The sequence below is a fragment of the Rhinolophus sinicus genome, linkage group LG02, assembly GCF_036562045.2.
Source record: "Rhinolophus sinicus isolate RSC01 linkage group LG02, ASM3656204v1, whole genome shotgun sequence".
Classification (NCBI taxonomy): domain Eukaryota; kingdom Metazoa; phylum Chordata; class Mammalia; order Chiroptera; family Rhinolophidae; genus Rhinolophus; species Rhinolophus sinicus.
In genome coordinates, this window is record NC_133752.1 from 110,386,264 (window position 1) to 110,406,398 (window position 20,135).

A 20,135-nucleotide genomic window follows, 5' to 3' on the forward strand; every position below is an offset into this window, starting at 1 on the left:
CTGTCCTGCTCTGGAAGAGATGCTCAGCTAAGGGTGAGGTGGTGAGACGCAGAGGCGTGTCCTTTCCCACTCAGAGTGGGAGCAGAGCTGCCGATACAAACAGGCAGAGCCTGCAGTCCCAGGTGGTGCTTCCAGGGGCCCAGAGCATGGCAGCAGGCACCTACATCAGAGCAATGAATCCTGGAGCCCCAGGAAGCAGAGCATGGGAAGGGAAGAGCCAGGGAGGAAGTGGGAGGTACAGTCAGGACTACCAGCAATGACCCTACACTGGGGCAGAACGCGCAAGTGTTACAGCCGAGGGCCCCTTGCTCCCCAAATGCCCTTCCCTGGAGGGGTGAAAAGGGTACAAAGAGGAGGCAATAGGTTCATTCCCCTCCCAGCTGGGCCAAAGGCCAGGTTTGGGCAGAGTCTTGGGAAAGGCCAGGGCAACGGAGTCTCTTGTGCAGCTAGGATGCAAGCATCTTGGGGATCAGGGGTCAGGTTCTCCCTGCTCGGGTACGGTGAGAGAGGAGAGGAGGCCCTGTGCAGAGTTGTGTTCCTCAGGACACTTGCTGGCCAGTGCGGCTATGGTGCCTTTCCCAAGCATGGCTGCCACCGGTAAACGGAGGCAGGACTTGGGAGGCAGCACTGGCCTAGATCTGTCACTGGGCCTGGGGCAGCAGCTCCACCCCAGCTATAGAGATGAGTCACAGGCCCCGGGATGAACTCTTTTCCCCCGACCCCCTCTGGGCTGGAGTGTGCACGGGCGCTGGATGCGTGCCATCCTGCTTACCTCTTGGAGCTGAGCTTCCACGCTGCCTCCTGCACCCGGACAGCAGGAGACAGGAGGGGCCCGCGGCCCTCCACGGTGCTGACTGCGCCGGGGTAGCCGGTGGGGCGGGGAGAGCGGCCCAGGGCAGTGTTGTTGGCGTTGTTGATGTTGGCGTTGGAGCCAGTGGATGAGTAGCTGCTGGGGGTGAAGGTGGAGTCCACCAGTTTCTCGTGGGAAGGTGATTCGGTGTCACCCTGGCTGTTGCCCGGTTTGTTGATGTGCAGCGGGCGCTGGGTGGTGAAGGTCTGGGGGAAGGTGCTCCGGCTGTCGCTTTGGTAGTAGCTGACATGGTTGCCGAACAGGCCACCAGCTCTCTGCAGGCAAGACGGGAGGGGTGAGTGGAGGAGCAAGTCCCCTCAGCGGCCTCTCCTTCATGGGAAGCTGCCTGCCCTCCAGAGAGCACAGCCATGCCAGACAGCATGTGGCAGATGGGGTGCTCTTCCCTCACGTGGACGTGACCCGGACAATGCCTTCTGAAAGGGCTGGGGGAATGGTGAGGGACAGGATGGCCTGTGGGGACCAGTCAGGCTGGGAGGCTGCTGCCTGGAAGTTTCTAGTGAAACTTCTAAAGACTAGGATTGAGTTTCAAGGACAAATCTGGGAGGGCAATACGTAACTGCAGTCAGCCTTTTGGTTTGGCAGCTACGAGGTGCTGTGAAATCTGAGGGGTGGGGAAAGGGACCAGAAGATTCTAATGAGATTTTAAAAAATGGAAGTCCAACTGGCTCACTGGGCTAGAAACTGTGTTGGCCAAACAGTTTTGAAAATAGGGACGATGAATTTACTACATCAATTATATCATGGCCTTTTTTCCTCTTGCAGGTTCTTAGAGATTTCCAGTTGGGAACCAGTGTTTATTTCCAGCATTCTTTCCTTGTCCTGGGCAAGTGAGCAAGGCTGGTGTATGGGGTCTCACTGGGGTGGTATTAACAGTGCTGTGTCCTTCTGGCCGTCCATTAACAAACATTTCACAGTGATGAGGATGAGGATGGCGATGACAGAACAGCCACAGGCAGGACAGGCTCATCTCACCTCCCTGTGTTTCTACAGCCTGGGAACCCTGGCATGGGACTGGGAGGGACAGCTGGGACTGGGACTTGGCACAATTATGCTCGGTAGCGTCTGCCTTCCTATGGGAAGATTTTTAGCTAAAAACCTTCAGGGTTAGACAGGTACCACATATGAGTGAACGGAGCTGGATGTAAGAGTCTCCGCATTCCCGTCATGTTCAGTTTTCATTATTAAAACTGTAGTCAGCCTCCATGTCGAGGAAAGCAGAGGGAAGGCTGGAGGGGACTTTTGTGACCTGGAAACACATGTTCTATCTCAAGAGAACAACTGTGATTTGGTTTCAGCACTCTGCTGCCGTGGGGGAACACAGCCCAATATTGCCAGACCTTCTGAATTTTTTCAAGAGAAGTCAGAAGTCTAGATTTTTATTTGGATGTGCCAGATTTTCAAATGTTGGTAAACAAAATAGATCTGCAGATTAGACGTGGCCTAAGGGCCACCACTTTGCAGCTTCTAATGTAAAAGTTTCTCCTTGGAGACAGTTCCTTAGAAAAATGGCTCTTTCCTCCTCCAAGGGCCAGTGATGGTCTCTGAGCTGCCATGTCCTGGGGGCCCTGGCTTGAGATGGAGTCAGGCTTGGAAAAGTTGGAGGGATAGGAAATGGCTGAGCAGGAAGAGATTGGAATCTGCCATAGAGCTCTGTGGATTTCCTCCCTGGGTTTTCACGGCAGAACACCCACCCACCCTCCTGCTTCAAGCCGAACTTTATGAAAGTAAAGAGGACAACTATGGTGTCCACCTACCCTGAAGATGTCGTCTTCAGAGGCAGCAGACACAGCCTCCTTCATGGCTTTGTCCAGCTCCTCCTCAGCTGTCAGATCTCCAGAGATGGCGCGTCGGATCTCGGGCCCGATGTCATGCAGCGTGCGCAAGCCAGCCTGGAATCCAGGGGGACTTGTGAGGCCCCTGACCCTCTGCGTCCCCGCCCCCAGGGGCCTGCCTAGGGAGTATCTGTGAGCTAGTACTAACCAGGGGGTGTGCTTCTTCGGGACCTCGTTTGTCTGCCCCTGAGTGGAAGAACCCATCTGCCCACCCAAGCAAGCTGAAGGCACGGTAGGAGGGGCTTCCAGGGGACTTCAGCCGAGCTCCAGAGAGCTGGGGGCCGGGGGCTGTGGAGCAGGCAGGACCACGGACTGCAGTGTGTGTGGGAAGCACGCAGGAGGGAAAGCAGTACGTGCCCCCCTCACACATCAGCCTCTTAAGGGACTTCCAGGCCACTGGTGAGAGACCCGGACCCTGGGTAGGGGTCAGAGGAAGGTGACGAGGCCCTTCCTTGTGGTGTGGCCCCGCCTCGCACCTCACCTGCAGGGACAAGGCATTCCGCTGGGAGGGCTTGCCCACAAGGCCCTGCTCTTTGCGCTTCTTGAATTTCCGGAAGTACTCTTGGATCAGGAAAGTAGCGTAAAACTTGCCAACCGTGACTTCATCATCTGAGACATTTGAAGACAGGACAGGGAATTGGAGGTAAACAAGGGGAATTCAGTTGGGCTTCATTAATTTTTTTTTCAGCATCCAAACTTTTTGAATTTTTAAAACTTAATTTTTTTTGGAAGAGACAGTCATTGTCATGGTTCAAAAAGATAAAAATACATAAAACGTTACATAGTGAAAAGTCTCTCTCCCATCTGCTAGGTTACCACCTCTTAATTGATCACCTCTTTTTTTTTTTTTTTTTTTTAAATTACTTTCTTGAGTATTTCTCCAGAGGTTCTTTATGCAAATGCTTTCTGCAAATAAGCAAGTATATTCTCATCCTCACTTTTAAAGAAATTATTTCCTACTTTGCTTTTTTTTACTTAACTGTCATTGCTAACAAATTCTTACTTGATTCTAAAGCTTCAGGTGCCCAGTATAAATTGACCAGTCAGTCCCCTAAGTACAAAATAGTTCTGCTTAGAGGTTAGTGGGAGGGGTTGGTGGAAGTAGCACCTTCCTCCTTTCTAAGTTTGGGTTTTTCTTTCAACCAGACAGATTGGGTTTTCTTCCATGTGCTTGGCTGGGTCCCTGTTGGGTCGGGCCCCCAAGTTACCCATGACATAATCAGCCCCTGTCTTGGGAATGAACCACGTGGGGAATGAAGCCAGTAAGTCTCCAGGGGAAGGTTTTGTGCAATATAAGAAGTGCCTTGGCTCCATCTCTGAGTTCTCTGTGAGGGATGGGCAATGGACCTGGCAGACAGGTGGGTGGGTCAGATCTAGGGGTGTGTGATGGTTCTGCTTCTAGTTGTTCCTTAAGAATGGCCTTCCACCTGGCAAGGGCCTCATTCTCATGTGGGAGGAAAGACCCCTGAGTGACCTGTCCAGGGTGATCAGGGAGAAACTGCTGCAGGGGAAGAGCTCGGAGTTCTGGCGTCTCTGAGACTTGAGTTCGAATCCTGATTCTACTAGATAGTCACCATGTAGCCTTGGGTCAGCTACTTAGCTTCTAAGAATTTCAATTCCTTGAGCAAATTTCCTAGAAACATTATAAGGAGTAAATAAAATACTGTATGCACAGCACCAGATGGAGCTTGATCTGTTTAGGTGACTCTTCACTTAGCTCCAGTCCTGCCTTCCCTCCGGGAAGTAGTTCTCAACAGGGGTGGCATCACCTTTTAAGGAGTGTTTTGGGAATGCCTGGGACTTTTTCAGTTGTCACTGTGATTTGGAGATGCTACTGGTACTAAGTGATTCTAGATGTTTCCCTTACAGCACAGGTATGTTTTGCACAACAAATAATAGCTTCGCACTCTACATGTTTTTTAAGTGTTATGCTAGATGTCCACATGGGGGACAACCTGCTTACAATGATCTGAGCTAAGAACCTAACTTCGTTTTACACATGAGCACAAAACATTTTTTTGCATGGTTTTAATATAGCCAGAATTTTCTAGGAATATAACTGCTGTGTACATTGATAGAAGACTTTATTTTGTTTCAACTTGACCAAGAGAAGTTTACGTTTTGGAAAACTGTGTCTGTGATGGCAGTGCTCCTTGCAGTGTCTGAGTCACCCACTGTCTCTGACCGCCTGTGCCAGTCTGCATTAATTCTATTCATGTGCACGTATGTTAGGTGTATATATGTATATGTATATATATATATATATATATATATATATATACATACATATATATATATATATATATATATGTATATGTATGTGTATAGTTATTTAAATATACTTAGCCCTTACTTCAAAATGACAAATACAAAATGTCGACAATGTTCAATATGGTCTTACTTTAAACATACTTATTCATTATAATTGGGTGTATGCAAGCATTTCTTCAGTTAATTCTAACTTCTGGCATAGTTATACCTGAGCATTTATATATTGAAAAACATTTGACTTTAATATTTTTGTATTAAAGCGTTATATTAATATTTTGGAAATTATATATGTAGGAAGGTTATATTAGCTATGATTTTCATTCAGGATAGTAATAAGGGCATTATAAACTATTTGTTATAAAAGGGGGCTTTGGGTTTCACAGGGTGGAGAAACACTGCCCCCAGAAGAACAAAAAGAATTTTCACCAAAGGATATTAGGGCCCCTTTATTCCTAGAGCAATCAGCCCAGCGGTTTATGGGGAAACCTATGCTTTGTAGTTTCCTTGGAAGTTATGCCAAGCCTCTAAGCCTCAAGGGGCCTTGCCTGGCCTCATCTGTGAAATGCAGAACAAGACCAGTTTTCCAACCTGACAGCCTGTATCCGAGTTTGTGAAGGGCATGGCGCTCTCATCCCTTCTAACCAGAAGGGCCTTTCAGCCCACAGGCAGGATCTGAGGAAAGCAGGCCTCCCGCAAGCCTAGCGGACTTGAGAGCTGGCAAGCGCCGAGCACGTGGAGCTCAGGGAGCACTTACCACCCGCGGGGGGGACCACCTGGTCCAGCAGCTTCATGCTGGTCCGCTTCCAGATCTTCTTGATTATGGCCCGCAACTCCTCATTGGCTTGTTCCAGGTTCCCTAGCGGAGGGAGATGCAAGGCTGCAACGATCATCAGCCCCGTGGATGGCCCCATGGTTGTGCCCTCTGCATAAAGTGCCCACAAATAGCCCTGATCCATCGTTTTACTTTTTTTCTCCTCAGTCTTCCCACTGTGTGCCTCCATCCTCCTTCTCTTTATATCGCGTTCCATTTCCCTTCTTTCTTCCTTCCTTCCCATGCCCTGTCCACTGCTATCCCCTTCCTGTCTTCCCTGCCTGCTGCTCAGGCCAGCCGGTGGCGTCCCTTCACCCCACACACTGCTTTTCTTTGTGGGTGGCACTTAGACCTGACAAGACTGCTGGTGCCGGACTGAGCTCAACAGCTACCCACCAGGAGAGCACAAGGGGCTTTCCATGGATGGCCTTTCTCATGGCTTGTGCGCTGTAAGGGAAAGGTGGTGATTGGGTGGAAGAGCAGTCTCCCCTGCAAACCCACACAGAGTGTCCACATGCAGGGGATTTCCGTGTCAAAGCCTTATGCTGAGTCTCCTGTGGGGAGAAGGTGGCACAGCCTCAGAGTGGAAGCGGGAAGCAGAAGACACCACTTTCTCTACTGGTGAAACAGGCTCAGTTAGATGCCTGTCCCATGCAGCCGTGGGGATGCTGGCCTTGTAGCCCTGCAAAAGGAAAGCTGAGAGCTGCAGCTATAAGAGAGGATGTGCTAGGCAGGATTCTAAGATGCTCCGCAACCGACATCCCGCCACCACAATATATACACACACTGCATAATCCCTGGGACTGTGAATAGGATGGATATTACCCCGTGGTTAGGTTATATTATATAATACAATTGGCCGTAAGGTAGGGAGATTGTCTAGGTGGGCCTGACTTCATCACATGTGCTCTTTAAAAGCAGAGAGTTCTCAGGCACAAACTCCTGGTTATAAAATAAATCAATCATGAGTACATAACGTACAGCATGGAGAGTACAGTTAAAAACACTGTGTTGCATCTTTGAACGTTGCTAAGAGAGTAGATCTTAAAAGTTCTTATCACAAGTAAAAAATTCTAACTACAAATGGTGACAGATGTTAATTAGACTTACTGTAGTGATCATTTTACAAATATACAAATATCAAATGATTATATTGTACACCTGAAACTAATATAATGTTACATGTCAACTGTATGCCTTAATGAAAAACAAAACAAAACAAACAAACAAAAAAGTAACATGAGTAGGCAGTCAAAAGACAAAAGCAGAGCGTTTTCTCCGACTAGGAACAGAAGGAGGGGAGAGACGGCTGCGTGGGTGGGGATGAAAGCACGCACCCATGCTGTGACCTGCTCTGCTGAGACAAGCAGCCTCTATGGGCTGAGTGGTGCCCAGCTGAGGGCCAATTCTACAACTGCAGGAAATGAATCCTGCCAACAATATGATGAACTGGAAGTGGATTCTTTCCCTAGAGCCTCCAGAACAGGACTCGTCTTGATCAAGATCCTGATTTTGGCTTTGTAAGATCCTGAGCAGAGAACTCAGCCACTCCATGGCTGGACTCCTGGCCTACAGAACTGTGAGCTAACAACTGGTGTTGTTTTAAGCTCAAAATTTTGTGGTAATTGGTTTTGCAGCAATAGGAGACCTATACAGGCAGACCTCGAAGGCACTCAGGGTTCAGTTCCAGGCTCCCATCATAAAGCGAGTATCACGATAAAGCGAGTCACACGATTTTTTTTGGTGTCTCAGTGCATATAAAAGTTATGTTTACACTATACTGTAGTCTTTTATTAAGTGTGCAATAGCATTATGTCTAGAAAAACAATGTACATGCCTCAACTAAAAAAATACATTATTGCTAAAAATGCTAGCCATCATCTGAGCCTTCAGTGAGTCATATGCAATCTTTTTGCTGGTGGAGCGTCTGCCTCGATGTTGATGAAAACGCAATACCTGTGAAACACAATAAAACGAGGTGTGTCCACACTGATCGTTTACTGCTGTCGCACAGGGACGCAGTGTGGTCCAGCCTCTGGTGTCAGGCTACCCGAGCTGGAATCCCTTCTGTGGCCTCGCCAGAGAGGCTCCCTTGGAAGAAAGCCCAACAGGAGTGAGCAGAGCTGGCAGTGGAGAGAGTGACAGACTCCTGAGTCCCCTGTGTGAACGTTGGCTCTAAACAGTTCCTGAAGCCAGAGAACAGTCCAGGGCATTCTAGTTATGGAGGAGCCCTTCATGGTTATGTCCCCTTCCTGGTTAAGGCAGTTAGCAGTTTCTGACACGTGCAGTGCGAGTCTGAATTAATATGATGCTCAAATACACTTGTCTTCTGTAGTGGGTAGTGTCCCCTCCAAATTTACGTCCACATGGAACATTATGACTTTAGTTGGAAACAGGGTCTTTGCAGATATGATTAGTTAAGAGGGGTTCGTACTCACTTAGGGTGGGTCCTGCCCCAATGTGACTTGTGTCCGTATAAGGTGAGGAGGAGACACACAGAGACACACATGGAAGAAAGTCACATGCAGATGGAGGCAGAGACCGAATGGCAGCTGTGAGCCAGGAGCGCCACGCACTGCCGGTGAGCACCAGAAGCGAGGAGAGAGGCATGGAACAGGTGCTCCCTCAGAGTGCCGGACGGGACCCCTGCCGACACCTGGATTTCGGACTTCTAACCTCCTGAACTGTGAGAGAAAACACTTCTCTTGTTTTAAGCACCTGGTTTGTGATAACTTGTTATTGCAGACCTAGGCCACAGATGCATCTTCCAGAAGAATTAATTACATTTTCTTCAAGCCTCCATTTATTCTCACAATGATCCATGTAACTGTGGAATGTCACTAACAGTTGTTTCACCTCATCTAAATATTTCAAAATACCCTCCTTCTACATCCCAAAGGCTTGTTTGATTTGGGACTGGTTCTCTGAAGTACGTGTTGATTTCTCTCCAATTCCTTCCGTTCTCAAAAGTCTGAAGGGTAAGGACAGATGAAGACTTATCCCCATTAATGTAGATGCTTTCTCATATTCTTTCTAGTTGCTTCTAAGAACTTGGCTTTGCCTTCCAGACATGTTTGAGGGGGGCTTGTCTCTGATGAAGGTTTGCCCCCGAGTTGGCCTGGTGGGCCTTTTGGTAGCTATTCCTTTTTTTAAAAACTTATTTTATTGTGGTAAGAACATTTCACATGCGATCTACCCACCTAACAGAACTTTAAGTGCACAATTCAGGGACAATGTTGCATACTGGAGAGATGTCTTTGTGTCTAAAGTTTGGTTTAATTCTGACTGTAGTTCCCACGTGGCTGGCTTCTCCCCTCGTGTCCGGAACGCTTGTTTCCTCAAGACTGGTTCTGTGTACTGATTGTTTTGGGTCAGCTACTTTTGCATCCCTATCAGTGGCTGGCACTCTTTCACTGGGGCTTGGTTTGCTCTGACGGCATGTTTTCAACAGCAAGGAATCTGGCTGCAGTGTATCAGTGTCTCAGCTTTTCCTTCCTCCATGGAATGAAAATGTATATCCTCAATTTACATCAAGCTTTAAGTACTGCAGCATATTCCTTCTAGTGGTCATTATACCTTCTCTCCTTAGACAAGAAAATCTTTCCTCCTCAACGTAATTGTAATAGTCATGGTGAAAAATTGGAAAGTAACCAAAGTAAAGGAAGAAGGTAAAGTTATTGCTCCTTGTACCACTCAGTGATAATCAGTGTGAACACGGCAACTGATTTCCTTCCTGTTTTCCTTCTGGTTATACACACCACACACGTACATTAAATGTGTGTTTAATTCTTCAGTGTCAAAAATAGGGATATTTAAAACGATTTCAGGTGGAGCAATAGCGTTGGCTTCTGAGAGTATATTCTTCAGCTTTTGTGTCCTTTTAGTTTAGCAGCAGAACTTGACCATTAAAGTGTGTGTGTGTGTGTTTTAAGATTAGCTCATTGTTTTGACATATATCTTGTTGGCCTATTTTTGTTTTCTTGTTTTCCTTCATTTCAGACATTTCTATTAATTTCTGGAAGGCTTTCACTGAGAGAAGTCACCTTTCTGGGGTTGTCACTGAACTGAATTGCCAGATATCATTTCATTCGCTTTCTTTTCTTTACAAATGAAGAAACTTCAGTAGAGAGAAAATAAATGACTTAACACATATGTTATCAGATTGAAGTCTCCCACCTCCCTGCCCAGCGTTCCTTCTGTTGCACCAAAAGAAAAACCGCGACTGGCAGCCTGAGACTCTAAGATAGAAGCATAAGAGGGGAAAGAAGAATACTGCTTGTCTCATCTGTGTTTTCTCTGATTACTGTGCGAGAGGGTTTCAAACTTTAGTTCCTGTATGAATCATAACGCAGCTGGTTCAAAGTGCAGATCCCTGAGCCCTGCTCTGAGACTAAAGAGATCTGAGTGGGTGCTGGGACCCAGTATTTTAACAAGCTCCAATAGTTGAATATGAGGCAGGTGGTCTTTTTGACCGCATTCTGCGAAACACTAATAGGCTAGAAACTCTTGGAGGGCACGTGCTCTTCTTAAGCACATTTCATAGAGCCTTTTGCACTGAGTGCCTCAGAAGGACTCATCAATGATAAGGACAGCCAGTGCTCTCAGCCAAAGCTGCTGCTAGCCCAGAGGGCGCCCTTGTGCCAGCTAGAAGGGCATCACTCCAGGCGGACACAGTTCCGAGGGAGCGTGGCCTGCCGAGTAGAGCACAGGTGAGATCTTAACCCCTAACTGTTGGCTCCCTGAGCACCCTGTGCCCAGTGCAGCCTGTACTATTGTACGTGATGACCTTGACCACAGTTACCATTTGCCACTATGACCCCTTCCTGACACAGGCCTTTTTAATTTAAAAAGAGAGTTGAGCATTTGAGAGGCCCACTTGTAGCCAATAAAATTCCACTTAGGTGGGGCTTGGTCCCTCTTCAGGTAACACTCATGTCCTTCTGCTTTTTGAACTATACCCTATGATTTCAAGATACCACCCAGAATAATTTCTAGGGTTTTATATAAAAGTTAGAGTTCAAAATAAATAAGTTAGAGGCGAGGAGGCATTCGAGAAGCAAAGAAAACATGACCAGGCCTCTAATATCCTGAGGTGGAGGTTACTGCTGAAACACAGCTCTGATGCTGTACAGGATGGGGAGGTCCTGGGACCCTCTGCAAGCTGCTGAGTTCCTCTCTGGTTGGTCTGCTAGATCTTCCACTGGCCTGTGGGTGATTCTTACCTTCTGTTTTGATCCTCAGGGCTGTCCGGACCAAAGCAAACAGGGTGGCATTGAACATGACCGTCCCATCACTGTTCAGAGGCATGTTCATGGAGACGAGGCGCTGGAGGGGGAGGGGAGACAATGCTGGTGATTACAGCAGACGGTTCTCAAAGGGCCTACAGGACCGCCACAGCAGGTGAATGCTGGGACGGAGCTCGGAACTTGTGCTGGGAGTGGGAGGGGGCGGGCGGGGGTGACAAAACCTGTTCAGGGGAGACTCTTGGCTCTGCCATAAGTACTCTTACCTGCTGCACAGAGTGAGAGAGGAATGGAATCTGTCCCTATTAAACCCTTGCTTCCAGCCCCCTTCCCTGCTCAGGTGTTGCTCAGGCACATGGGTGTGCTCGCTACTGGAAACAAAGAATAACTGTGTGCAGGCATTTGCTGGGAGCCCACCTGCCAGCAAACATTCATCTAAAGTCCTGATGAGACAGGCGATAATGGGAGGTTTGGTTGCAGGAGACGCAGTGTTTCCTTTTTCCTGTATACTGAAAAATCTACCTCTACATCAAGCTGGATCAAAGCTTGCCGACAATGGATAGGATTGGATTGCCCTCTTCCCTCCTTTCCTACCCTAAAACTGCTGCCATGGCATTGTGCTCTGGTGTGGGGCCCGCAGCACACACCAGGGCCATCATGAGAAAGAGCTCCATGAAATTCATTCTGGCATTTGCTCTTGCGATGTGGTCATGGATATTATTCATTAGATCACATGGTGTCCTCCTGTTAATTGTAGTGTCAAGAAGGGTTAAATTACCCTGAGTGACTGATCTTCTTGATTCTAATGGACAGTGTGAATTTCATCATGGTCCCTGGGAAGCTCAACGCTCAGTCCGCAGCCTGTCCAGGCCCATCTGGAGGCCTTGAGGGACACACTGCAGTCTCATGTGGGCTGCATTCGCCGCTGCTCTTGTTTTCACTACACTTTACCTTACGTTTAGTCTGTGCTCTTTTTCCCCCTCTTATCTTTTACACCCTTGGAAATCTTCTAAAATCCTTATTGGAACGAAGTGGAGGTACAAGTGAGAAAAAGCCGAGTAAAACAACACAAGTAGAAGGTTCTATATTCCTTCAATTCTCCATTTTTCCATGAGTGGATTATTCACAGAGCTGAATTTTTCTGTTTGTGTTTCTTCCTCTGTACAGGTCTGTGACATCACTTCCCCCCAACCCTTATATTATTGCAACATGGAATATAGAATGGTGACAACGGGAATTGGGAGAAGAGGGGAGAGAGTGGGAATGATACTCTTCAGCAAATGCTGGGTTGCGTAGCTGGGATTGCAGTGAAGCAGAGAGGTACCAGGCACACACTTTAGGGGGCGCTCACTCTCCAGGTCATGCAAGGGCCACTTGGGCAAGAGTCGGGTAAAACAGAACCTAGGATGTTTATCTTAACCTTTTTTGGGTCATGGACTCATTTAGATATCTGATGAAAAGGTTGGATCCTCTCCCTGGTACAATTTGTGAGTATTTCAGCGAATTTAAAAAAAATACAGTTTCAGGCTTTGAGGATCCCTGAAGCGAATGCATGGCCTCGCTGATGGCCCTCTGATCCCAGGACAGCACCCTGATCCATCCATCATGTGTGGGAGTCTTCCAGGCTGCTGAGGTGATGCAGCCTGATGGGGCAGCAAAGCCTGCTCTGAATAAGGTCCTTCATTCAGGGTGGGACATGAGGCATTCACTTCATTTTTCCTTTACAGAGTCTGAGAACTTATTGCTGGAAGGAACCTTAACTGGCTCAGGCTCATTTCTTTAAGCACATAAAATATTGTCTTCACTCCCCTAAAAAACCAATGGCTTGACCAAGGTCACAAGACAAATAGGCATCTTGCCTCCCATATTTTCTCTTTCTCCCATGAACCCAGGTCATCTCTTACTTTGCAAGCCACACGGTGAGGGCACAGTTTCCCGAAACCCAGTGGGGGCTGAATCCGCCGGAGCAGGGTCACCACATCTAGGTGTTTGATGCGGCCCCTAGAAGAGGGAGGAGAGGAGGGAAAGGTCAGTCAGGGGCCGTGGTCTCTGCCAGCAGCCCAGGAGTCATGTACCTGAGAGGTGGGGGTCCATCTATAGGAGGAACTCTCTATAGCTGTAGCCCTATCAATCAAACTCAGTGCAGAGGTGCAGAATTGCATGATAAAACTCCAAAACCAACATATATAGGTTTACATTTTAATGAGGAATTTTCCAGTGGTGCCTGCCATATTCAAGGGGGAAAGGATTTTAGTAGTGCAATGAAAGTCTCAACATGTACTTGTTGCTTCAGTCAAATAATCATCTGACCACAAGGTATTCGTTGAGTGTCAGCCAAATGTGATGATTGCCAAGGGTATCCTTGGACCTGAGGCAGGAAATGAAGTTGAGATCTACCTGGCCCTAAATATCCTAACTTGGGCACCTACCCGTTATTCCTGACACTAGGATCTCCAATATTTCCATTCAACTGAAAATATCACATATTAGGGTTTCCAGGCGGGAATTCCCGCCTGTTTTCAGGAATTTTTTTCACTTTCCTCATTCCCGAATACTGAGATATAAACTGTTTTCTGGTCTCCATGATGAATCGTTTCCACAATGTAACGGCTGATACTACCAACCACCTGGGTTCAAGGAGCTGGTTTTCCCGATTTCCCGACCAACTTTTCTCAGGATTCGGGAACAGGAAAGCAAAAATAATTCCTGAGAATGGGCAGGAATTCCTGCCTGGAAACCCTAGCAGATATGTTCTTGACTTAGCCAAAGGAACCTGGCTTCCTTAATGCTAGACCTTGACCCTTGACCCTGGGGTCGGGTGCAATTCAGTGTTTCCAGTCGATCCACCCAGTGCTAACCTGTGTTGACCCTCTTCTATAGGTGTGGTCGCTCAGTCCTCTCAGCTTTGGGAATCAGGATTTCCCCCTGGGAACTTACTTGGCCTCAGGGTCATATTCTGCCCAGATTCTTTTAAATTCATCCAGATGGTGGGGACCAAGGATTGACCAGTCCCTTGTCAGGTAGTCAAAGTTGTCCATGATGACAGCTACAAAGAGGTTGATGATCTGCAGGGAGCAGAGATTCTGATGAGTCACCTAAGAGGACCTTCCTACACACTTGCCACTTGAATCCACTTTGCTGGTGGCACCATGCATGGCAGAAGCCAGCATTTCCAAAGGCCAGTCATATGTCACCATTGAAAACGCCAGCCAGTGACACGTGGGCCTCTTGGGTAGGAACGTGACGCAGCTCCCCTCAGAGTTGTGTGGATGAACCCACATGTGGGCTAGACAGCCTCCCTCATACCAGGCTGCTGGGTAGGGCAGCCGAGGACAGAGGGTAACTCCACCCACCTTTTCCTCATTCCCCATCCAAGTGCCAAGTTGCTTCTAGGCCTCCCCAGACATCTCCTCTGACCCCTGAGACAATGCCACCAGAACAAGAGCCAAGAGTGGAAAGAGCGATGCTGGTTGTGCTCACTCTGACTCAGGCTTTCTGCCTTTATCTCAGTGTGGCTGGACATTCCTAGTAATGCCATCTTCCACTGGGGTGGCCCTGACCACGAGCTGCAGAGAGGGCGGGCTCAGGCTGCCCTGTCTTGCACACGCCTTTCCTGCGGCTGTTGAGTGCCCTCAGCTCACCAGGAAGGCGCAGAGCATGTAGAAACTGATGAAGTAGAAGACGGCGAAGCTGCTGCCGCAGGGCGTCTCCCCTTCCGTGCTGTTGCTGGGCTCCGACTCGGGGGCGCACTTCTTCCCGGGCATGCAGGCCAGCATGATGTCCTGCCACGCCTCCCCGGTAGCACACCTGCGGCAGAGAAGCGAGAGAGCCCAACACCCATGGGCCACAGCCACACTCTGGCTCCGTTCCCTGCCTCCTTCCCTGGGGGAACAGCTAACTTGAATTTGCTGTTGCTCATTCCCTGAATGCTCCCAAATGTTCACTAAATATGAAAATATGTAACATTGTTTTGAATGTTTTAAAATGTTATATAAATGGTAACAAATAGTATCTTTTCTGCAAAGTCACTCTTTTTGTGATCCATGTTAAGTGTTTGAGATTTAACCTTTTGGATATATTTTAGTTCTATCTACTTCATTCATCTTAATTGCTGTACAGGCGTATGGGCTATGAATACACCATTTAAAAGATCCACCTTCCTGCGAAGGCTTTTCTTTTCTTTTGTTTTTTGCTGATAGAAATAATACTGCACCAAACACACAGGCCCAGGTCTAGGACAGCTGCTGAGCAGTGGAACTGCCAGCTGACGGTAGCTGTGTCTCCATCTTGACTAGTATTGCTTGTTCTCCAGGTGTTTGTCCCGTGTATACTCCTGTCAGCAGGGCAGGGGAAACGCCACTGATGTACAGCCTTGTCAGCTCTTTCTCTTTAGCTTTATTGAAGTATAATTGGTATAGAATTATAAGATATTTAAAGTGTACATTGTGGTGCTTTGGTATACGTATACATAGTGAAAGGATCCCCCCAATCTAGTCAATTAACACATCCATCACCTCACATATTGATCTGTTTTTGTGTGTGTGAGAACATTTAAGTTCTACTCTCAGCAAATTTCAATTATACAATTCAGTGTTATCGCTGTTGCCACCATGTTGTACATTAGATCCTCAGGCCTTATTCGTCTTATCGCTGAAAGTTTGTACCCTTGTACCAACCTCTCCCTATTCCCCCACCCCCCAGCCCCTGGCAACCACTTTCATACTTTCTATTTCTATGAGTTTAGAGTTGTCAGTTCTTGTATTAGTGAATTTTTAAAAGTGTTGCTCATCTGATGGGTGTGAAATGATATTTCATTGCTGTTTTAATTGGTTTCAAAATGATTAATGGGTCAAGAATTTTATTTCGTCTTCTGTTGAATTGCATGTTCATATTTTTGCCTGTTTGTCATGGCTTATTTGTCTTGTTCTTTTGTAGGATTCTTCCTGTATCTTTCTATCCTTTTTCAGTTACTGGCATCGTAAGTACCCTCTTCCAGTCTGTGGTTTGTCTTCAGCTTTATTTATTATGTGTTTTAATGAATTTAAGTTTTAAATTTCAATGCGGTCAGATTTATAATTTTCTCCTCTATGTTTTTTTATTTTAAATTTATAATAATTTTATACATTTTTCCACTATGTTTTTTTTTTTCATTTTGTCTAAAATATTCTTCTCTATTCTATCTAGGTCATAAAAATACTCTTACATGTTCTAAAAGTTCTAAAATTTTGTTTTTTAACAGACTATTAATCTGGAATTTATTTTTATGCTCAATCTGAGGTAGAAATATGCTTTCTTTTTTTTCTGCATAGATAACCAATTTTCTTAATACAACTTATTGAATAGTCCATATTTACCTACTTATTTGAAATATTTATTCTGACATAAATTGTATTTCCCTAAATGTGTGGGTCTCATGCTAGCCTTTCCATTCTATTCCATAGGTTTGTTCATCTGCCCTGCGACCAGTGTGCCCCATTGTTTTAATCACTGCAACGTTATAGTTATGTCTTGCTCTGTCATGGAGAGTGACTCCTTCCAGCTTGTTCTTCAAAACTGTATTGGCTATTCATTTTCCTTTTCTATTCCATAGACATGGTAGAATCAACTTGTCAAGTTCCAGGAATAATCCTCTTGAGCATTTTACAAAAGTTGCATTAAAATATAGATTAACTTGGGGAATTTGACATCTCTATGGTATGAACATGGCCCATCTCTCTATTTTTTCAGGCTTTATTTCATGTCTTTTAATAAAAATTTTATAACTGTCCCATGTACATCTTTTGTTAGGTTATTTCTAGGTATATCATTTAAAATAAGTAAAGTGTTCTGTTATAAATGGTAATTTAAAAAGTTATATTTTCTGTTTGCTGGTGAAGTAAAGGGAATATAATTGACTATATACAGAAGATTTGCTGAACTTTATTAGTTCTGTAGTTTCACTTGTATAGTCTCCATAGGCAATCAATCTTTTAAAAGATGTTTTATTTTTTTATTGTAGTAAAGTACACGTAACCAAATTTACCTTCTTAGTCATTTTTAAGTATACAGGTTAGTGGTATTAAGTATATTCACATTCTTGTTTAGCCATCACCACCACCCATCCCCATAATCCTTTTCCTCTTGTAAAACTGAAACACTATGCCTATTAAACAATAACTCCCCCAGACCCTGACAACCATCATTATACTTTCTGTCTTTATAATTTTGACTAAGTACCTCAGTACTTGTATTTTTGTGACTGGCTATTTTCACTTAGCATAATGACCTCAAGATTCATCCATGCAGTAACATACTGCAGAATTTCCTTCCTTTTTAAAGGGTGAATACATACAATGGAATCATTGTATGTAAATACCACATTTTGCTTATCCATTTATTGGTTGATGGACACTTGGGTTGCTTTCACATTTTAGTTATTGTGAATAATACTGCTACGAACATGGGTGTACAGGATGTTTTTGAGACCCTGCTTTCAATTCGTTTGGGTATATCCCCAGAAGTGGAATTGCTGGATGATATGGTCATTGCATTTTTAATGTTTTGAGGAACCGCCATACTGTTCTCCACAGTGGCTGTAGCATTTTATATTCCCACTAACAGCGTACATGTTTTCCAATTTCTCCCCATTTCTCGCCAACACTTGTTGTTTTCTATTGTTGTGGGTTTTTTTGTTGATAGTAGCCATCCACGATGAGTGTCATCTCATTGTAATTTTGATTTGCATTTCCTTTACGATTAGTGATATTGAGCATCTTTTCATGTGCTCATTGGCCATTCATATATCTTCTTTGGAGAAATGTCTATTCAAATCTATTTTAAAATTAAGTTCTTTGTTTTTTGTTGTTGAGTTTGGCAATCAATGCTTTTGGCTTTTAATTTTTTTTCCTTCTCCAATTTTTATCCTTTATTTTATTATTTTTAAAAATCTTATTGCATTGGATAAAACTTGCAGTATAATGTTGACTAAAAAAAGTGATAGCATGTGATCTTGTCTATTATATTTACTAGTTTGTAAATATAGTTTGTGTCTCCCTCCCCCCACCCCTGAATTCACATGTTGAAGCCCTAAAGTTCAATGTGATAATATTTGCAGGTGGGGCCTTAGGAGGTAATTAGGGTTAGGTCAGTTCATAAGGCTGGGGCTCCCACGATGAGATTAGTGTCTTTATAAGAAGAGGAAGAGAGACTAGAGCTCTCTCTCTCTCTCTCTCTCTCTCGCTCTCGCTCTCGCTCTCGCTCTCACTCTCTCTTCATCTCTCTCTCCACCATGTGAGGACATAGTGATAAGGTGGCTGTCTGCAGGTCAGGAAAAGGGCTCTAACTAGGAACCTAATCAGCCAGGACCTTGATCTTGAACTCCAGTCTCCAGAATTGTGAGAAAGAAATGTTGCCGAGGGCACCCAGTCTATGGTATTTTGTTACAGCAGGCTGACTAGCCTAACACATTATCAATTATCAGTGCAGGAAAGTGATTGTGTTCTTTTGTTAATCTTCCACTTTCCTAAGCCTACTAATTTGTTATAAAAGCTTTTGAGTTTATTTGCTTGGATGTTCTACTTGGATTAGCCTGTTGTTTGCAAACAATGACAATTAATTTAACACACTTTTTCAATATCTACAAATTTTCATATTTTACTTCTTGCCTTTTTTCTTATTGGAAAGACTGGGGAGGTTCTCTACCCATTTCTATTCCTGGAAAGTTTATGTAACATAGGAATGATGTATTCCTTGATATTTTGGTAGACATTAAACATAAAAATATTGAATATTTGGCCTTTCTGGGGCTAAAACTTTGACTACCTTTCTATTGTGGTTAATTAAAAAAATATTCTTCTTAAGACAAATTTTGTGATTTGTACTTTCCTATCTAAAAGCATCCACTTCATCTAGATTTTCAAATATGTTGGCATAAATTTCTTTGTAATACTTTCTTATTCTAAAAATCAGTTCTACATCTGTAATTATGTTGCTTTTCTTATTCCAGGTGTTGTATCTTCTTTTAAAAATTGGATTTGAGGAAGCATTTGCCATCTTGCTCCCTGGCATATGTCGTCAGTTTGGCTCAAATAAACTCTTACAAAATTTTTCTACAGGTTTGGACGTTTCTTACATCAACTTTCTTGGTGTAGTGCAGCATGACTTGGAAGGAGCCCTCCCAGGAGCCCCCTGCAGACTCAAATTGGGTGCTAGGTACAAGCCAGAGCCCACGGTGTCCCACTAGCTCCCCACATCGCAGAGGGTGAACTTGGGGGAGTCTTTTCTTGGAATTCTGGGCCTCCTTGCTTTAAGTAGCAGGCCATGACTTTATTTGAACTGTTCCTAGAAAATCCTCAATGTGGATAAGGGTTGAGATAACCCAGGAAAGGAATGAAATGCGTTGCTGCTCTTAATTTGGGCTTTTTATTTGGATTGCTTACTGAGAGTCCGAACAAAATCTTTGCTGGTTAAATGAGAGACCAAACTCTCTTTAGCTCTGAAATAGAAAGGACACTTGCTTCCCCAACCCGAACAGCCAATGGGGTGACAATAGTTGTTCAGATCCCTGATTGCAGGGTGGTGGAGGTGGGCGCCGGAAGTGGTCCAGTGCGGTGGTAACGCAGCTGATCCTGGAGAAGCCAGTGGGAGTCCGGGGAAGAAGGGCAGGGAGCCCTGCAGTGGGTTCACCCCGAGAAAGAGGACCCCGTGCCTTGGAAAGCGTCCTGGTTCTGGCGGTGTCTGGTGAGCTCTCGCTGGCCCTCGCTTGGGTGTTCTTAGGTGACTAAGAGTCTTTGTGGGTCTGCCTGAGGAAACATTTCTGAGGGAAATTGTCTTTTCAAAGAATCAGTTTTCAGGTTTATTGATAAATATATTTAAAAATATTTTATTAATTTCTGCTTTTATTTTAATAAATGCATTTCTTCATACTTTGGAGTTATTTTGCTACTTTCCTGCCTATCAGTTTACTTACTGTAAATTAAAAAATAAGTAAATTCATTTTGGCTCTGAATTTTCCTTGGTATTATTGATCAGTGCAGCTCATAAATTTAAAATATTGTACTCTCCCATTTCTAAGTAGTTTGTAGGTTCAGCTCTGAGTCATTTAGAACAGTGACTCAAAACATTTAAGT

The 20,135-nt window shown here is 45.2% G+C and overlaps 1 protein-coding gene across 39 annotated transcripts in view; it reads right to left on the reverse strand.

Moving 5' to 3' along the window:
- Nucleotides 1-20,135, reverse strand: part of CACNA1C (calcium voltage-gated channel subunit alpha1 C) — a 727,463-nt gene that overhangs the window by 17,198 nt on the left and 690,130 nt on the right. For all 39 annotated transcript variants that reach the window (XM_074325148.1, XM_074325146.1, XM_019757254.2 and 36 more), the window contains 8 exons: nucleotides 14,670-14,835; nucleotides 13,966-14,093; nucleotides 12,933-13,029; nucleotides 11,008-11,110; nucleotides 5,729-5,830; nucleotides 3,185-3,312; nucleotides 2,626-2,760; nucleotides 773-1,125 (listed from right to left, as the gene is read on the reverse strand). In XM_074325148.1, coding sequence (XP_074181249.1) covers nucleotides 773-1,125; nucleotides 2,626-2,760; nucleotides 3,185-3,312; nucleotides 5,729-5,830; nucleotides 11,008-11,110; nucleotides 12,933-13,029; nucleotides 13,966-14,093; nucleotides 14,670-14,835 — 1,212 coding nt within the window. The remainder of the gene's footprint in view (nucleotides 1-772; nucleotides 1,126-2,625; nucleotides 2,761-3,184; nucleotides 3,313-5,728; nucleotides 5,831-11,007; nucleotides 11,111-12,932; nucleotides 13,030-13,965; nucleotides 14,094-14,669; nucleotides 14,836-20,135) is intronic.